The sequence below is a fragment of the Panthera leo genome, chromosome C1 (assembly GCF_018350215.1).
Source record: "Panthera leo isolate Ple1 chromosome C1, P.leo_Ple1_pat1.1, whole genome shotgun sequence".
In the NCBI taxonomy this organism is placed as follows: domain Eukaryota; kingdom Metazoa; phylum Chordata; class Mammalia; order Carnivora; family Felidae; genus Panthera; species Panthera leo.
In genome coordinates this window covers 155,931,527-155,944,612 of record NC_056686.1, presented here as the reverse complement: position 1 = coordinate 155,944,612, position 13,086 = coordinate 155,931,527, and the positions used below count along the sequence as shown (strand labels likewise).

At 38.3% G+C, this 13,086-nt stretch overlaps 1 protein-coding gene and 1 pseudogene across 1 annotated transcript; both read right to left on the bottom strand.

The window, feature by feature from the left end:
- The window catches only part of LOC122226024, a 29,488-nt pseudogene extending 19,758 nt beyond the window's left edge, over window positions 1-9,730 (bottom strand).
- Window positions 9,731-11,395: 1,665 nt separating this feature from the next.
- Window positions 11,396-12,841, bottom strand: B3GALT1 (beta-1,3-galactosyltransferase 1). The gene has a single exon (XM_042953157.1). The coding sequence runs from the start codon at window positions 12,736-12,738 to the stop codon at window positions 11,758-11,760; it is 981 nt and encodes a 326-aa protein (XP_042809091.1). The 5' UTR covers window positions 12,739-12,841; the 3' UTR covers window positions 11,396-11,757.
- Window positions 12,842-13,086: the final 245 nt, after the last annotated feature.

Below are 13,086 nucleotides of genomic sequence, written 5' to 3'. Positions count from 1 at the left end.
TGGTAAAATCTAAGAATTGCTGAGTTTGATTTCAATCTAAAAATCAGTAGTTTGTCTTATAGGGACTTGTAGGACTTGGTTCTCCTTCCCATTCCAGCATTATCTCTAATTCCACCTCCAGCTCACCATGTTCTATCCACATCATCTATCTTTCATTTTCTTGTATAGTTCATAGACAATTTATAAGCAAATGGGCATGGCTGTGTTCTAATTAAATTTTATTTATAAAAACAAGTGGTGAGCCATACTTTGCTGACGCCTGCTCTAATGAATAAAGATCTGATACTTCAAAAACGGGATAAAATATCTGATACTTTAAAAATGGTATAAAATTAATATCTGATACTTCAAAAACAGGGTATAAAATTAATAATTTTCTGAAAAGTGGCTGAAATCTCAGTCTTAAATATATCATTAGTTTGAAATTTGCCTCCTTTAGAACATAAGCTTTGGAAGAGTAAAGATTGAGTTTATTTTGTTCAGTAGTATATTCCCAGCTCCTAGCATGGTGCTCAGTATATATTTGTTGAATTAATGAATGAGATAAAGAACACATACTATCAAAACTATTGTAGGAACTGGCTATAGAACTGTGAACAAGAGAAAACCAGGAAGTGTAATGGCAAAGGTTTTTTGTCTGATTTGTTTATTGCTATTTTCCCAGTGGTCAGAATGGTACATGGTACATAATAGGTGCTCAGTCAACATTTGTTAAATAAATGCATAACTGATTGAGTAAATGAATAAAGGTGGATGCAACCCCTGCCCTCATGGAATTCTTTTTGGGTGGGAGATAGAGATAGGTCAACGGGTAATTACCATGTATGATCATCAGGTTTAAAAAGACAGAAAGCAAATAGAATATAGCTCAGAGTTGGTAGAGAGGAGTGTCAGGGAAGGCTTCCAGCATAATGGGCTTCTGAACTGAGGATGAAAGATTAGGAGCAATTATCCAGGTGAATAGGTGGGAAAATGACAGAACGAAGAGGGAGGAAGAGAGGTTCAAGCAGAAAGGATAACGTGAAAAGCCTAGAGGCAAGTGAAGGAATGTATGGAGTGTGGCCAGAGCACAGAATGGTGAGAGATAATGCTTGAGAGGAAAACAGGATCTGGTAAACCTTTGTAAAAAGGCATTTGGCCTTCATTCTGCAGCCATGGGGAGCCTTTGGATTGGGAGAAACTAACATGATCAGATCTGTGTTAGAAAGATTACATGTCATAGGATGAAGTTTATGGGAAAAAGAAAGGATGAAGGGACAGAATGATAATTATTTTCTAATACTTAAAGAAGTCTAATGGCCTGTCCAGGAAGGGCATGGGTGGCCTTAGGAATGCATGAGCTCCCTGTATCTGGAGTTAAGTAAAGCAAAGGTGGATGAGCATCATTGGAACTGAAATTGGTTGAACTAGGGCATAAAAGTCTCTTCTGACAACTTAGGTTTCATAATTTATGACTTTTCTCCTTAAAGGATGAAATCAATTAAAAGGAAAACTAAAATAAGGGAAAAATTAACTTTATTTTGAGTACTATTTGGGACGTTGGCATTTTCCTCAAGATAACAGAAAATTTTGTTAATTTAGTTATCTAGTAAGTGCTTACTAAGCACCTTCTTTGTCTGACCATTTTTGATGCTGAACATACAACGTGGACAAAGCAGTCTGCCTTCATGGAGACTATAAAGGGAGACATAGATCGGAATCAAATAAGGCTGGTTCCCAGATTTCTAATTTGAACAACTAGGGCTAATAAGTCCAATTACTGAGATGGGAAAATTGGAAATGGAGCAGATTTTGGGAGAAGATCAATAATGTCTGCAAAATCTAAGGTTGGTAATCATTGTTTTGATCCATTCTAAAGGAGCTCATCTGCTCTTAAAACATGAAGGGCAATAACCCAGAAAATCTTCCTCTTATACCAATGGAATGATATTAGGGAATATTTGTGACTTCAGCATTCTATTTGGTGAAACTCTTATTTAGAGAGACTGTATGGTATTATCAAATGCATTTCTGAAGGATTTTGTATTTTAGAAACCCTACAACTCTCATACCATGATTGCCCCTACCTGCACGCTTTGAGTTAAGAAAGGGTGATAAACAATATCAATGTGTATCATTTGACGGGAGTCTTGAAGTTTGCGTAAAATGGAGGTGTGATATGGGGAGATCACCCCAGACCATGGAGTAGATACCTTGATACAGAAGACTAAACAAGCCCTTGTTGAATGTTTCTGTGAAGTTTAATAAAGTTAAGTGAGAGATGCCTTCATCCTAGTTGGGCAATTGCTGAATAGTCTGGAGATTTTAAACCATGTCCAGTTGCCCATGCATAGCTGTGAACACAGATCGACCATGGCTGCTGACTCAGGATAGGGGGCAGGTTTGCTTGCTCAAAGCTCTTTAGCAAATTCTATTGCCCATTGTAAAATCTGCTTCTCTTAATTTCATAGAAATATATTTTAATATTACATTTTTAAAGCTATTTAGAGTTTTGTATCATCTTCCATTTGTTTGAAGGAAAGAAAGTATCAGCCCATAATGTAAATGAAACTTACTGGTTCTTAGTTGGGGTGGGGCTCAAACACAATTTACATTGCAGGGAGAATGGATTTAGTATTTGAGATACTCAAATATATAGACTACATATGCATTACTATCTTTCTTTTCTGGTTAGCAGACACTAATCAACCATGTTCTAATCCATTAAGTTTATTCATGAAAGAATAAAAATGCTGAGTCCATGGACCAGGTTATAAACAATGCTGGCTTAGTGATCATGGGATCACAAGTTGTCCATAGTGAACTAGCTCCCACTAAAGCATCCAGGGATTAGGAATTCTACGAAGCATTTTCTGATTTTGAATAACAAGGAAGCTTGAGCTTTGAAAATAATATTGGGCAATCCACTCCTAAAATGTATACACACTTGGTACTAACATTGTGCCTGATTCCTGGTTAGCCTTCAAGAAAAATATATTGAGTTAATGGTTGAATGAATGAATATGCCTCCATGGACTTACACTGACATTCTATCATCTATTTAAGAGTAATAAAGCAAAATGATAGCTTACTCCACTGAAATTGATTTTATAGTTTATCAAAAACCTAATGTGAATGTTTTTATTTTGATTTTAAAGTTAGCTTTAAAGCTAAGGTTGCCTTAGGTCATACCTGCCTTCTAATATAGAGAAGAGTATCCAATGATCTTTTTCTCTGCTGAAAATATTAGGGATTTCACTTATTACTTAATCCATGTCTGTGGAAATCCAAGCAAATCCAGTCTCTGGGATTCAGTTATAGCATATGTGCAAAATTTAAAGCAAAAGAATGTAGCATTTCTAGTATGGGCATGAGAACGAACTAAGAATAATTATAAAGCAAAAGTAAGTGAAGGAAAACAAACAAGCAAAAAATCAAGCTGATATACAAGAAAATGCGAATTGACAATCACCACCTTAGAGAAAACCTTGACTGACAACTGCCTCTTGGGGACTCCCCTTGTTTTAAACTTCTCTACCTAGAAAAAATTGGATGGAGAGTGGCTTGAAATCCATGACACTTAGATACTTTTCACAATGGCAAAAGCAAAGTAACATTGATCAACATAATCTGAAAACAGGTGACCTTTTCTTCATCTTCACGTCACCCTGAATTAGTACTTTCTGTTCTCTTACTTCCCGTCCTTCTGGCCCTTTGCTCACTGTCTCTTTCAAACGTTCTCATTGTCCCTATTGCTGATACTTTTCCTTTGTTACTTGAGTCATTTTCTCCTCTCTCCATTTGCCTTGAAAATAAAAAATGGATGCACAAAACTTTATGAAGTGTGCTTTGTGTTCTTGGTGAAAAATATTTATTTTACTTACTTGTGGCTACATATGATCTAGGTTACTTCTTTTATTTGATGTTTATTTTTGAGAGAGAGCAAGCAGGGGACAGGCAGAGAGAGATGGAGACAGAATGCGAAGCAGGCTCCTCGCTGTCAGGCCAAGGCCCAACACTGGGTTTTTAGGAGTTTTTATGAGTTTTTAACTGAAGACTGCACTAGAGATTTAAACCTCACCTTAATCCTTAATGAATGCTAGTATCTCTAGACTCTAGCCTGAATACTAGGGTCTTGATACAAGAGCATTGTCATTGCCTGAGAGCTTATCAGGAAATCGGAACTTTGGTTGTACACTGAACTACTAATCTGCATTTTAACAAGATTCCCAGGTAATTACTAGGCACATTACAACGTGAGAAGCATTGCTGTAGAGTGTATGTGTCCCTCATGCTGTTTTTCCTGCTCCAGGCTCCTGCTTTGCTCCCACAGCCATGCTGCTTATAGCTTGGATTGCCCGTAAGACTGAGGAGCATATTGTTATAAATGGCATGCTTTCCAAGTTAATTCAGATACTTCTGTCGATAAAGTTTGAAGAGAACCTATGGTTGTGAAGTTATCTTTTCCTAAAGGAAATGTGGACTAGCAAATGTTGAAGAAACCAATAGAAAGGGAGAACAGGCAGATGCAGAAATAGAGCTCATCTGAGTGTGGTTTGAGACAAGTGTGGAGACAAATCCCCAAGTGCAGAGAGGGCTTGCCTTCTTAATGAGCTCCCAAGTGATGGATGCCTCTCCAGAGGATCCTTTGCTTCCAAGAGGGAAAAAGTACAATTGAACTTATAGATTGTTCTTTCTACTTTACAGAAATGTGTGTGTGTGTGTGTGTGTGTGTGTGTGTGTGTGTGTGAGCTCTGAAGGATAGAAGCTCTGTTAAAAGTTCCTACTGAGCTGGGCTAGACTCTGAGTGAGTGGGGTTACAGATTTTTGACTCGCACCTTCTTATTAATATTCATTAGATTTGGATATTCTCAAATCAATGTGGTTTGTTTTTAAGTTACAGAAGCTTTTACCTGTCCTTTCACATTGTTTAAGATTTTTTTAGTCTTCTCTTCCTCTCCAGGCTTTTCCTTTTCTTTGTACTAAATTGTCATAATGGGTTATCTGAAGAACTTTCATATGCATTAGACATTATGCATGGTGACTACTGAATAAAATGCAAACCTCGTGTAAAATAGAAGTTTGGAACTTACTTGGCAGGTAAGTGAGTGCCAGGGGCTGGAGAAGGGGGCTGACTACAAAAGGGCAAGAGAATTTGGGAGGTGATGGAACTGCTCCATATCTGGCTGGTGGTGGTGGTTATCCAAATGTATCATTTGTCAAAACTCATAGAACTGTACACTTAAAAGGGGTGAATATCAAAGTGTGTAAATTATGACTCCAAGAAAGTGGTGGGTGGGGTGTTTTAATCTGAAAACAAATGAAAATAATTACACGGACTTCATTGGAGTGGGGCTAGGGGTGGGACTTGGGGTGCATGTTCTTACCTTCAGAGGCAGCATGCTGCACTGGTTACAGACCAGTGCCTTTACAGCCAGAGGGCCTGAGCTCACTCTGTAAGTTACACAATTGTCTGTTGCCTCAGTTTCTTAATCTGTCACTTGAGATAACAGTAACACTACCTCAGTGGGGTTACTGTTAGGACTTAAGAAGCCAGAGGGATGGGCACTGAAAATTTAAGGCTTTGCAATGGGAGAGAGTCTGGTGTTTTCTTTTCCCTCACCTCATGCTTGGTGAGGTCATCCTTGTCTCTACTGAAAAATAGTCTTCATCACAAAAGCCCCACAAGTAACACTGCCCAGCCTGCCGTATCAGGCAGCCACTGCTGAGTAAACGCTCTGGAATAAACCTCAGAGAGAGAATAAATCACCTTTCACGCCATCCTCCCCCCAGGTGAGGACTGAGGTCATTGCAAGAGGCATAACAAATAGTCGACATAATGTACCAAACTAATAGATTCTATAAGGAAAACTAAATGGAAAATTTTTCTTGAGTGCTGGGCACCTCTGGCTGAAGAGACAGTGGAGCCAGTGTTATTACAGATGTAGTTGAATCAATAATACTTTTTCATTCATTTCTTTTTCATTTCACAAAAATGCCTATTTTAACCAGCAAAGAAGTAAGGAGATATTATCAAGGGCAATTTTTCATGCTCACATGGATTATATTCTGGGACACATCGTTCTTCTAAATAGTCCCATTTTTTTTTTTCCTCTCAGAAATGTATTCAGTTCTCTTCCAGCAGTGTGAATTTATCTGGAAAGCTTTGACAATCAATTAAGTAAATGAGAAAATAGAATGCTTGTAATTATGATAATCAAGCTATATGAAACCCACCCTCTTAGGTCTAATACCCACACATCTTTAAGCAATATATTAATTAAGCTTTGGATAATTGTTACAATTAGAATCAAGTTTTTATAATTTTTAAAAATCACCCAGAGATAAAAAGGAAATATTTAAAAAATATATGCAGCTGTCGGTTTTTAATGCAATTCATCCTCATGACTACATTGTCATTTCCCGGGCTGCATAGAAACAATTCCAGTATGCTTTATCGATGTGACTTTTCATTTACAATTGGAGGAAATATGCATGTAACACCTTGGTCAGATGTCTCCCTGTTTCTGTAAGTCAGAGGTTGGCAAACTCTTCCTGTAAAGGACCAAGTATTTTAAGCTTGCCGGATAAGAGGCAAAATCGAAGATATCTGTAAACTTGCTTAAGAAACAGATCTGGGGCGCCTGGGTGGCTCGGTCGGTTAAGCATCTGACTTCGGCTCAGGTCATGATCTTGTGGTCCGTGAGTTCGAGACCCGCATCGGGCTCTGTGCTGATAGCTCAGAGCCTGGAGCCTGTTTCAGATTCTGTGTCTCCCTCTCACTGACCCTCCCCCGTTCATGCTCTGTCTCTCTCTGTCTCAAAAATAAAATTAGAAAAACGTTAAAAAAAAAAAAAAACAGATCGCCACAGTTTCTGTACTAATGAAATTAAAATATAATAAAATAATAATTAAGTACATTTTTGGCAACACACATCTAATGAAAAGAGTAGAATTCTTACCCTTGGGAAACCATGTTGCTTAGTTTGGGGTGCAATGTGAGTATCTCCCCTCATCGAGTCTTTGCCAATATTCATCCTGAAACCACTCTCAGAGCGTTGGCAGCAGTCTGGCTGTGGTTCACACAGGGTAGTCGGCCAGCCCCTGAGCAGCGTTCTCAACGTTAATGGGCCTGAGAATGGCCTAACCGGCTTGTTAATAAAGATTGCCGAGTCACACCCCCAGGTTTCTGGTAAGTTCCAAGAATTTGCATTTCTAACAAAGTCCACTTGGTACTGATGCTCCTGGTTAAGACCAGGCTTTTACAATATTGCTCTTGATGTTGCTCCTTTAAAAAAAGTCACGCCGAATACAAATCTATATGTTTTATGTTTTCATTGTTTATGCCGCCTGTATTTTAGCTCACCTGATGGACTTAACTTTTTGAACTCTTGAGGTGCAGTGGCAGTAAATCCAGTTAAATTTCCATTAGAAAGTAAAGACCTATTTAAGTGAATTCAGGATTGATAATAAGAGGAACTTTTGTCTCTTAAATAGCTATTAGTCTCTTGTTTCCAAAGTCAGGCATCAGCAATCAGCATCTACTTGTCTGCCGTTAAGAATGCCTGAATAGCATTTTTCCAGTACGAGCAAACTTTTAAAATAGTATGCAATATTCCAAAAGATATATGTGGGTGACACATAAGAATGACAGTTTTATCTTGATTTAATAGGTCCTAATTCACCAAGCATGTTATCAATATACTGCTCTCTGAATTATAATTTGTTGACATGTTCAACCTGTCAGAATTTAAAAGAGACTTTCCTGAGGCCTCCAAGGGTCAAGGGAGATCCCAGTTTTCTAAATCCTCGGGCAGCCCATAATCTCCGGACCAAACCATCTCTAAGTTGGCTGCATTAGGCTCTTGGGATGAGCTCTGAATGATTTGAACTATTACCTATATTGAGGTCGTGGAGAAGGTTAATGATAAACAACAGGGCATCAGCTAATTTTAATGATCGCATCTCGCCAAAGAGGTTTTTTCCAGAAAAGAAGCACAGTGGAAAATATGTTCTCCTTCTGTTTATTTGTCCCAATGGTTTAAAAAAATCAGCTTTACGGAACCATAATCTTCCTCATGACAGATGGGCTTATACATTGGCATCGTGCTTTCAATCCACAGTTTACATTTCAAGAGGAAGGTGAAGAAACTGAATGTAAAGACATCTATTTTTCAGTGTTATAACATTGATACAAAAAATAGTATTCTGATTAGCAGCTTGATTGGCAACCCATGTAACCCTAAATAGTACTACAAACCTGGAGAGTGCACTTTTACAGACAAGTACGTTTGGCGAAATAGTATGTACAATTTTGACAAATAAATACATAAATAAACAATCATTCATATATAACGATATACCTAAATGTCAATTATCATCAACAAGCGTTTCTAGTAAATTACTTCTTTCATTCACAAGTTACTTTGTTGCTTATAAAAACTATCCTCACCTTTACAGAAGAAATGACAGAATCAATTCCCCCACTAAACCCACATATTAGGAAAGGTAGAAAATGAATCCCAGAAGCTTTATGTAAATGTTCCATTGTCTTTTGATAGAAGAGGTTTGACTGAAAAACTCTTTCCTCAGCTTCTCTGTAAAGAGTTTGTTTCCCCCATATCATCACACAAAGGGGTTTTGTTCTTCTGATTTTAATCCAAATCGAAAACGATGTTCATTTTTTTGATTCCGGTTATTTAAAAATACAATATTATATATCGAAACTGGCATTTGGTTCAATAGAAGAAGACCCAAAGCCACGCAAACTAACCAGCAAAGATAAAACTTTTTTTCCAAAAATAAACTTAAAAAGGAAAATTTAAGAATACAGACATTAATTATTGATACCTTTTGTTATCCAATGCATAATGAACACAACAGGTAGGGGGACAGTCAGAAGGTTTTTATAAAAATTCTCTGAACGACTCCTGGTACAACATTGAAACATTATTTTATGTAAGAGAAATGATAATACATTAAAAAATGGCTTAAATAATTGAAACCATAACTTGGCCGGCACCATAAAATTAAGAAAAGTAGAAAATTAGAGCTTTTTCATGATCACTTGACTTAAACTTTTTTTTTTTTTTTGAACATTCAAAAAATGAAGGGCAATCATGCTTTCAGCTATTGAAACACTGGACAATGGCTTTGCCTCACCGAGCTCCATGCAGAAGAAAATGTACATAACAAGCAGATTCTAGCTATACATACAGGGGAGAAGGGAAAAAATGCCTTTAAAATATATACATATGGTCTTTGATGAATATTTACATGTTTGTCACATGGGCACTACCTAGCATAAAAAAGTTAGGAAATAGTTCTTTAAGACATATGATTCTCTGATTTTTGCTCCTTTTAAAGATTAGGGCTCTATTTATAGTGGATACACACACACACACACACACACACACACACAAAGAAAACAATTCATAGATGTACATATACGATGTTCGTAATGTGCAATTCCTTGACGCGAAGGTGGCTTGACTGAGCATAAGGTAAATGCAAAATGGTAGTATAAGACAGAGGCTTGATTCAGCTATGTGACTGAAACGCAAACCAAGCACAAAGTCATGAGACTTTTCCAATGACTGGAACTCACAGCAGTTGAGGGGTGGGGGTTAGAGAGGGGCTCACCTTGTGCTGATCCATCTCTCCCCAGTCTACCTAATGCTGTTTTCCAATCAAACTCGGCAGTCCAGCTGTTTGATGAAGATGTACTGAAGGACAGGAAGGCCTGTCTCATATTGCATTCTTTGTGGCTGGGGATAAAATATCCAGTGTTTTCAAGAAATAGGCCATGACTTCCATTTGTTCATTGTGTTTACTTGTTTGCTATCAACTTCTAGGGGGGGCTTCCAAAGGTCAGGTTAAAAGAAAAGTTATATTCTTTCAGTTGCAGGGCTTTCTTTGAATGAAAACAAACAAACAAAAAGAAGTTTTCTAATGAATAGATGATGCGCAATGTGGGGGTTTGCTGAGTGCCTGTTCTTCTGATAGAGGGGAGCTAGCTTTACCGGTCACTCTTCAAAGTTCTTATTGAGAATTCAGATCACTGTTTCCTGAGATCCAAGTTGATGGGATATAATACATTTTGCAAAGCATGTGATTCATTTATTGTAATACACTTCCAGCCAGAGGCTCCTCCCTGAAGAAACACAGCTGCCTTCACCTGCAGCACCCTGGGAAATCAAGGCAATGCACTGAAGTAAAAACTTGTTCATCGAAACCAGAAGAAATGGTAGAGAAATTGAAGCTTCTCCAAACACCTAAGATATCCAGGGAAAAGTCAAAAAATCTTAGAAGAACCAGATGCACAAACAGTTCATATTCGATCTTTCTTTTGGCAGATTTTACATTTAAGCTGATGTTACTACTACTGATTACAGTGACCATCATTGTAATGAATTATTTTAGCATTTGGCATAACGCATGACACATTGCATTAGCACCTTGTAAACTAAGGATCTCAAGATTCTTAGCAAATGCGATTTGCTCTCACAGCACCTGTGAGGTAGGTGTTTTTTCCATCCATTTTATACATGAGCATACTGAAGCACAGCAAGGTTAAGACGCCTGCTCACATGACCCAACAAAGATGATGGTATCAACAGGAACTGATTCCAAGCTTCTCCACCCTTCCTTCCCGTGAACCTCAATCACAGAGCTTGGAGCTCCCAGAATGCCTCCCAACAGCATTGCTGCTGGAGGTGCTTGGATGTTTCAGATGTTAGAGTATTCCATCTATCACCTACAGAGCTAAATCATCCAATAACATTGGTACCCATTAGAAGATTCTCTCACATGCTTTGCAAATGTGTGGGCGTGGCATCTATACTATTGCTAAGTTTGCTTATGTTAATTTTAATGCATACATAAATTTGTATTTTCTCCATGTAATTTATTGTTTTTCTGCCCTCCTTCCAACTTATTTCTACACATGTGCCTGCCTGTCAGAAATTGTAAAATGCACTTAGCAACACTGTATGGAGGCAGGCAGGTAAGATTACATTTGGCAAAATCTCCTTGGAGGCACCAGGTAATGTTTGTTCTGAAAGGGCAAAAAAAAAAAAAAAAAAAAAAAAAAAAGCTCTTGTTTATTTTGTTAAGTAGCATTTTATATACATTCCACCCAATGACCAGGTTTAATCCTTGGATGAGCAGGCAGAGTTGTCTTCCAAACATACAGGATATTTGATTTTCAAGTTTAGATTTCCATTTATTTAACTGCAGCCTTCCTGCCAGGCCTAAGTTCATTTCTTGCTGGAACGGCAAACACTGTACATGTCCCATGGCAATATATGTAAAAATTCAATATAACAGCACACACAATGTTAATAATCACATCGAGCGTGTCTTCCTGACTGTGTATTATTTCTGAATTATTTCTGAAAAAGCGCTATTTACTTATTCATTTTTGCAGAGCTGATATGAAGACATTACAGTGAGTTTCAGTTTCCCAGAACCAGATTTTTATCTCAGATGCACAGTATGTAAATCCTAGCAGTTTTCAGGAAGTTGCTTTTTCAGATAAATGCAATGCCTTAGGACCTGAGAATGAAATCTGGCCCTTCAAACTCGTGTATTGTTTCTATGACCAGAGCCTGACATTTGTAAATTGGTAATCGAAGAAAGAAAGTAGGAGTGGGAAGGAAACCCTTTTTACAAAACCCCTTCGCCAGTTCATTTCCCTTGGTGACACCTGTTAAATACCAACACCCTAGGCCCCATTTCTTAAAAAAGAAAAGAAATGTATTTACATTGGTAAAAATCCTAACATCTGAGATGTTTCTTGCTTGACATGTCATTCCAGATTCTGTGCATTTCTTCCGGAGAGATCTGATGCACGGTGATAACTCGGCGATACCTACACAAACTATAGGCCATTTTCCAGTGATTGAAGCCACTGTTCTGGAAAGGATGTATGCCCAGTTTTCGAAGACACAGTCCCACATATACATCTTCAAGGTGAAGCAGCCTTGTGTGGAGTGAAGTCTTATAAATGAGTTCAGCCACATCAGCTGAAAAGATATAGCCAGTCCCCGAACAGAACGGTGGGTAGTTACTGTCAGGGTACAAATCCCTGGGCATATACCACTTACTGCGGACGTCCCGGATTGGTCCTCCATTGATGACATAGCCAGTAAAATACCTTCTCCTTGGCTTGGTGGAGGGTTTTAGTAGTTTATAAATAAGGTTGTCCATGTTTACAAAAATGTCACTGTCTGTTTTCATGACATACTTGGCTTTTGAACAAAAAGTGGCCACCCATCTCATTCCCATTAATGTCTTAAGGGTAAGGTTATGGTAGGAGTCAATAAAGTCCTCCACAATAATGTCGTGGAAGATTTGGCTCTCTTGCTCCACCATCTGATTCAGAACAGGATCAGCATTCTTGCCCAGGAGGAAGAGAGTGGCTATCTTGATCCCTTTGAAGTTGTTCTCATCCCCCCACGTCTCTCGGATTGCCTGGCGGGCATCGAATTCTTTGTGGGTGGTGCTGATGAGGATAACAAGGAAAGGAATGTTCTTTTCACATTTGTTGGGTTCATTTATAAGAAATTCAAAAGAATGTGGGTTTATAGGTCGAGTTCTTATGTTGCCAAAGGTGAAGTTTTTCCTGGCGACTGTTAGGTGGCTGAATGGCTTGGAGCCGGTGTAGGAAGAAGTGGGACGAGTTATACTCAGATACCAGAGGGCACTGGCCCAGCACACGACTGTCAAAACATATAGGCAGGACACCTTTGAAGCCATTGTCTTAAGAGCACGTCTATTCCAAATATTGAAGAATATGCCTTCTTGGCATTAGTTTCTTTTCATCTTGCAAAGGCAGCATATTACTAATAAATCTTAAAGTTCGATAGAGAAGCGTGAGTGCGGGATTGTCCATGGGTCTTCGTGACAGTCTGGCATCTCTGCATTCCCTCTACTTTCTTCCAAACTTGTTGGAAGGTTCCATCCCTCCCAAGTCTTCCTCTTAACTCTGCAAAATCAATAAAACACAGTTTTCATTAAGGTTTATTCAGTTACTTTACATCCCCACATAAACAGAATAAAGGTGTTAGAATTACCCATGGTGACTAAAATAAAAAACATAATCAT